This window comes from Cebus imitator, unplaced genomic scaffold (assembly GCF_001604975.1).
Source record: "Cebus imitator isolate Cc_AM_T3 unplaced genomic scaffold, Cebus_imitator-1.0 Scaffold415, whole genome shotgun sequence".
Taxonomy (NCBI): Eukaryota; Metazoa; Chordata; class Mammalia; order Primates; family Cebidae; genus Cebus; species Cebus imitator.
Genome location: NW_016107730.1, coordinates 1,015,874 through 1,022,880, shown reverse-complemented (window position 1 = coordinate 1,022,880; position 7,007 = coordinate 1,015,874). Strand labels below are relative to the sequence as shown.

General features: G+C 44.4%; 1 protein-coding gene across 3 annotated transcripts in view; it reads right to left on the bottom strand.

The window, feature by feature from the left end:
* Positions 1 to 7,007, bottom strand: part of LOC108289827 (signal transducer and activator of transcription 5B) — an 82,373-nt gene that overhangs the window by 11,621 nt on the left and 63,745 nt on the right. For all 3 annotated transcript variants that reach the window (XM_017509416.1, XM_017509417.2, XM_017509418.1), the window contains 4 exons: positions 6,716 to 6,803; positions 6,507 to 6,629; positions 5,374 to 5,466; positions 348 to 554 (listed from right to left, as the gene is read on the bottom strand). In XM_017509416.1, the coding sequence (XP_017364905.1) occupies positions 348 to 554; positions 5,374 to 5,466; positions 6,507 to 6,629; positions 6,716 to 6,803 (511 nt within the window). The remainder of the gene's footprint in view (positions 1 to 347; positions 555 to 5,373; positions 5,467 to 6,506; positions 6,630 to 6,715; positions 6,804 to 7,007) is intronic.

The following is a 7,007-nucleotide window of genomic DNA, read 5'->3' as shown; positions in this document are numbered from 1 at the left end:
AAAAAAAAAAAAAAAGAAAGTGAAGGGGAAAGAGCACTGGAGCTCGAATCACTTCAAAAGCTTTGCTTCTGATGAGCTATGTTAACGTGTGCTTTACTCTCTTTCCTTTACAAAGGAAGAAAATGCATTAACTGTAGACAAAGCCCAACTTATTTAAAATGTGCAAAGATGTAATTTTCTACACGTGACCTGGGTAACTCTCAAGTTGCCCATCTAGTCAGAAGCTTCTGTTACTTTTGGTACATTTTATTAAAGACAGGAAGAATAAGGGCCTGGGCAGGGAGACTCCTGAGGGTGTCTGGCTGGGAGGGACTGATCTAACAGAGGCGGGTGGCCGGGCCCCTCACCCTGTTGAACTGGGACCAGGACACGGACAGGCCGCTGTAATCCTCCAGGTGGCTGCTGCTGTTGTTGAACAGTTTCTGCGCCAGGAACACGAGGTTCTCCTTGGTCAGGCCCCGGTTGCTCTGCACTTCGGCCTTGAATTTCATGTTGAGCGCCTCACACAGCTGTGGCCACAGCACTTTGTCAGGCACGGCAAATGGCACTCTGCCCTGAGAGGGAGAGAGGCCAGAATCTTATGAGAAAACAGTTGCATGATTTATTCCCTCAAGCCACAGAAGAAAAACCTTGATGGCTGGGGGTGGTTACACACACTTGTCTTGCAGGGCGGCTTGAGGGTAAATTCAGTCTCTGCTGGGGTACGCAGTCCCGTGAAATTCAGGAGGTTCCATTTCATCTTGTTTACACACAACTAGAAGGTAACCCATGCTATCTATGCTGTTTTGTAAATGAGTTGCTGAATTAACAGTCAAATCGTATGTTCTCACAGCCACAAACCAAAACATAACCAAGGTCCGGCTCTTAGATTGTAATCACCTTGGGAATTTAGAAATCTGAAAGACTGGTCCTCTAGGTACGAAGAGAGAGTGTGTGTGCGTATGTGTGTACACGTGTAAGCGTATGTGCACACACAGGGAATCCGTGCCCTCGACTCCTTCTGCCAAGAACTCCAGCTCAAAGTAAAACGACTTGGTATGAAAGAGTGGAAATTGTGAGCTGGACAGTTTGACTGAGAAATAGGTTAGAACATTTATTTTTAATAAGTTGCTTTTCAACCCATTTAGTCCTAGTACTCCATTTTGTTATAAATTTTTTTCAATAGGTGATTTTCACATGACTTAAAATTCAAAAGGCATAGATGGCTACACAGTGAAGTCACTCCCCTATCCCTGTCCCACAGCAGCCTGGCTCTTTTCCTTAAAGGCACCTAACATAGTTTCCTGTGCATACCACCAAAGATATTCTAAGCATGCCAGCAATGACATATGATTTTTTTCTTTTTTTAATAAATGGTAGCACAAAATCCACATGTTCTGCATCTTCCTTTTTTCACTGAATACTCCATCGGGGAGACCTCATATCAGCACATAAAGAAATTTTACCAGACTCCTATAGACGGGCATCAGTGTAACAGCTTCTTATCTTTAACTATTACTAACAATGCTGCGATGTTCTTATGTTATTTGACCCATAGGACACATAGGCAAATACATCTGGAGAATAAATTGCCACAGGTAATTTCTTTTCAAAGTAAGGTCTTGCTCTGTCACCAGGCTGGAGTGCAGTGGCTCAGTCTTGGCTCACTGCAATCTTTGCCTCCTTGGCTCAAGCAATTTTCCCACCTCAGCCTCTCAAACAGCTGGAACTATAGGCACACACCACCACACCAGGCTATTTTTTGTAGAGGCAAGGTTTTGCCATGTGACCAGGCTGGAATCAAATTCCTGGGCTCAAGTGATCCACCTGCCTTGGCCTCCCAAAGTGCTGGGATTGCAGGCATGAGCCACCGTGGCTGGCCACAGGTCTTTATTGTATTTTTCAGTTTTTAGTTTTTAGAGACAGTCTCATTGTGTTGCCCAGGCTGGGGTGCAGTGGCATGATCTCAGGTCACTGCAACCTCTGCCTCCTGTATTCAAGTGATTCTCCTGCTTCAGCCTCCCAAGTAGCTGGGATTTCAGGCACGTGCCACCATGTCCAGCTAATTTTTGTATTTTTAGTAGAGATGGGGGTCTCACCATGTTGGCAAGGCTGGTCTCAAACTCCTGACCTCAGGTGACCCGCCCTCCTCAGCCTCCCAAAGTGCTGGGATTACAGGTGTGAGCCACCGTGTCTGGCCAAAAGTCTTTATTTTAAAACAGCATAAGATTGGCTGGATGTGGTGGCTCACACCTGTAACTCCTGCACTTTGGGAGGCTGAGGCGGGCGGATCACCTGACGTCAGGAGTTTGAGACCAGCCTGGCCAACATGGTGAGACCCGGTCTCTACTAAAAATACAAAAAATTAACTAGGTGTGGTGGCACATGCCTGTAATCCCAGCTTCTCGGGAGGTTGAGGCAGAAGAATAGCTTGAACCCAGGAGGCAGAAGCTGCAGTGAGCTGAGATCGTACCACTGTATTCCAGCCTGGGTGACAGAGAGAGATTCCATCTCAAAAATTAAAAAAAAAAACAGCATAAGAGATACAGTAGTCATTAACATAGCTGACAATGTTAAAAATGCTTATTTTTAAAATAAAAATAAAAGAATAAAAAATGCTTATTTACTTAGACAAGATACTTCAGTAATTACATGGTACAGGAGATGCGGAAGTTACACAGAGAGTGGATCTGTAGCAGGAAGGAAATGAGAGCTGTGACCATCTTATCCAGGAGGCTTATCAGGACAAGAGGTAGGCAGATATTTTCAAAAAGGAGCCTCCAATTAAAGGTTTGTAAGTGAAGCATGGTAGAAGCTCTTTTAAAAATCTCACCTTTGCAGTAAAATGTTGTTCTCTAAAGAGGACTGCTGGGAAATGTTAAGCCTCTCCACGTGAACCAGAAGGTTCCATTTTACCTTCTTTATACACAACTGGAAGGTAACCCATGCTATCCATGCTGTTTTGTAAATGAGCTGCTGAACTAACAGTCAAATCCTATGTTCTAATAGCCACAAAACAAAACATAGTCAAGGTTTGTTGGACATAGAGAAGGACATACTCTTATATCCCAAATAATAACCCTTTATCATGCTTTCATGGGCTCATCTCTGTTGAAAATATGTAACAAATAGACCTTTGTCTACTAAAAAAAAAAAAAAAAATTTTTTTTTTTTTTTTTTTTTTTTTTTTTTTTTTTTTTTTTTTTTTTTTCCAATTTTTTCCTTTACCCCAAAAATTTTTTCTTAAAAAAAAAAAAAAAATTTTTTTTTTTTTTTTTTTTTTTTGTGACAAGGGTGTTGCCTTGTCACCTGGGCTGGAAAATAGAGGCACGATCTTGGCTCACTGCGGTCTGGACCTTCTGGGCCCAAGCAATCCTCCCGCCTCAGCCTCCCAAGTAGCTGGGACTATAGGCTGGTGTACCATGCCTGGCTAATTTTTTTTTTTCTTTTTTATTTAAAAAAAGACAGGGTTTCACCATGTTGGTCAGGCTGGTCTTGAACTCCTGACCTCAGGTGATCCGCCTGCCTTGGCCTCCAAAGTGCTTGGATTATAGGCATGAGCCACCATGCCCAGCCGCCTGGTTAATTTTTTGTAGAGACAGGATTTTGCCATGTTGCCTAGGTTAGTCTGGAGCTCAAGGGATCCACCTGCCTTGGCTTGCTAGAATGCTAGGATTATAGGCATAAGCCACGGTGTCCGGCCTACAAGATCTTTAAAATGCTCATCAAGCAGCATGCTAGTGGGATTCAGATAGAATTTGGGTGCATAAATCCACCAAATTGTATCTTCCTTGAGGTAAAGCATCTCATTCTTCATGAGAGACCTGAAATGAATCACAGAAACTAAAATTTGGAAAAGAAATCTAATGGCATCTTCATTTATTGAAAAGTAGAGGATAGGAAGCAACTTCTATGCTAAAGTGAGCCTTTTGAGACGCTAACCTCAGGAGGGAACCTGGGAGTCCCAAATCCCATTCATAGTTTCACCCAAGGATTCAGAATAGTTAGAGGACTGACTTCGTGACAAGCATTTTCTATGTTACCTAATTTAATCTTCCTAACAAGTAACTGTCTGCAAGAGTAGATCAACAGTATCCCCGTGCTGCAGACACTTACTGGAAACTCAGGCTCAGAGGGGGAAAGTGAACTATGGAGTGAGGAAACGGAGTCTCAGTTCAAACCTTGGCCAAAGTCAAGCCCATGTTCTTTCCACTTTCCACATTCTTTCTATTCTGCCTCCCACTAAAGAAGAGAGCATCTTTTTTCCTATGTTTTTTTTTTGTTGTTGTTGTTCTTGAGAGGAAGTCTCACTCTGTCGCCCAGGCTGAAGTGCAGTGATGCGATCTTGGCTCACTGCAACCTCCGCCTCCTGGGTTCAAGTGATTCTCCTGCCTCAGCCTCCCAAGTAGCTGGGAATACAGGCACCCAACACCACACCTGGCTTATTTTTATTTTTAGCAGAGACAGGGTTTCACCATGTTGGCCAGGCTGGTCTCGAACTCCTGACCTCCGGTAATCCACCTGCCTTGGCCTCGTGAGCCACTGTGCCCAGCCGCTTTTTTTTTTTTTTTGAGATGGAGTCTTGCTCTGTTGCCCAGGCTGGAGTGCAGTGGTGTGATCTTGGCTCACTGCAACCTCTGCCGCTTGGGTTCAAGTGATTCTTTTTTTTTTTTAAAGACGGCGTTTCACCATGTTGGTCAGGCTGGTCTTGAACTCCCGACCTCAGGTGATCCACCCACCTTGGCCTCCAAAGTGCTTGGATTACAGGCGTGAGCCACCATGCCCGCCCTCAAGTGATTCTTGTGTCTCAGCCACCCAAGTAGTGGGGACTACAGGTGCATGCCACCACGCCCAGCTGATTTTTTTGTATGTTGTAGTAGAGACAGCGTTTTGCCAGGCTGGTCTCGAATGCCTGACTTCAGGTGATCCACCTGCCTCAGCCTCCCAAAGTGCTGGGATTATAGGCATGAGCCACTGCACCCAGCCTTTTCCAATGCTTTTTTTTTTAGACAGTCTTGCTCTGTCGCCCAGGCTGCAGGGCAGTGACGTGATCTCGGCTCACTGCAACCTCTGCCTCCCGGGTTCAAGTGATTCTTCTGCCTCAGCCTCCTAAGTAGCTGGGACTACAGGCACGCACCACCATGCCCAGCTAATTTTTTTATTTTTAATAGAGACGGGATTTCACCATGTTGGTTAGGATGGTCTCGATCTCTTGACCTTGTGATCTGACCACCTCAACCTTGTGATCCACCCACCTCGGCCTCCCAAAGTACTGGGGTGACAGGCGTGAACCACTGTGCCCGGCTCTTATGCTTTTTAAAGGGATAATACATAAATGAGGTTCATGACACTGGCATCAATTTGGAGACCCACCTGCCCGAGAAATCCACTCACCGGCTCTGCAAAAGCATTGTCCCAGAGAACAGTGGCTGTCGCATTGTTGTCCTGGCTGCCATGAACAATCACCACCACTGGCAGGGACAGGGTCTAAAAACACACAAGAGAAGTCTGAGCGCCCACCAGCTTCAAGCTCTTCTCCTTCTCTTACTATCACAAGACTTTTCTTTTCCAAGTTTCAGTTAATGCTCCTGTCAGACATAGAATCTACATGGCCCTGGGAATAACATGACTTTTCACCCTGGCACAATCTTAGAAATTTTAAATATTTTACAAGCAATGTTGCTTTACATATTTCTGAAGGATAAAGTGTCTCAAAGTTACATGGAGAACAGGAGAGACCAAAGAGACTACTGGAGACATTTCTGGGAAAAAAATTACAAATAACAAATGTGTAAAACTTACAACCTCTACTCAAATTCATCCCGAGTAATGTTTCTCATAATCCATTTTGTAGTCTGTCTATCCAACTAGTTCAGTTCATTACTGTTTGTTCATGTTTAAGTTTAATTTTAACTTTTTGGTCGAGACAAGGTCTCAGTATGTTGCCCAGGCTGGTCTTGAACTCCTGAATTCAAGCAAGCTTCCTGCCTCAGCCTCCCAAAGTGTTGAGATTACAGGTGTGAGTACTGCACTGGGCCTTGTTTGTTCATGTTTTGTTTTGTTTTGTTTTGAGACAGGGTCTCACTCTTTTGCCCAGGCTGGAGTGCAGTGGCGCGATCTCAGTTCACTGCAACCTCAGCCTCCTGGGTTCAAGTGATTCTCCCGCCTCAGCATCCTGAGTAGATGAGATTACAGGTGCACACCACCATGCCTGGCTGATTTTTTAGTAGAGACAGGGTTTCACTGTGTTAGCCAGGCTGGTCTTGAACTCCTGACCTCAAGTGATCTGTCTGCCTCAGCCTCCCAAAGTGCTGGGATTATAGACGTGAGCCACTGTGCCTGGCCTTTGTTCATGTCTTAAGAGAATCTAAGAGATACAGTTCTCAGTGTGAGGTCAGTCCATTTTCAGTTTACCAATAGTCAAAAAGAAGAAGGTGCTATGTGATTAAAAAAAAAATTCTTTTATAAAATGAAGTACAACCCCCCTCACCGCCACACACACACACAGAGCTGAGAGAAGGCTTTACCTTGACTTGAAAAACCAGCTCATTTCCACCAACGCTGAACTGGGATTCAAACAGGATTGTAAACTTTTCTTCTGTCACCGACTCTGCGCCACGACGGTCTGACCTCTTAATTCGTTTCAGGGACTGCAAAGGAGGAATATGAGACATAAGATGAAAGTTGTTCTCTAAGAACTGGAAAACATTCATTCTTCCTCTTCTTCCACCCTCACCATGTTCCGGAAGTGGGCACTAAGGGTGCCCGTGGCTTGGTGGTACTCCATCACGCAGCAGTTGTTCAAGATCTCACCACTGTAATCACTGCAAATCAGAGAGAGATCAGCTCCAAACCCAGGCCAGGGACTCAGGACACGCAGGGAACATAATATAATTTGGGGTAGCAGGAAATAGAGAAGTTTGCTAAAAATGTACATCATTTAAAGGAAATGTTAGCTATATAACACATACATGTCATTTTCTCAGACATACCACTACAAAATGAAACAAAATCAAACTATATTCACA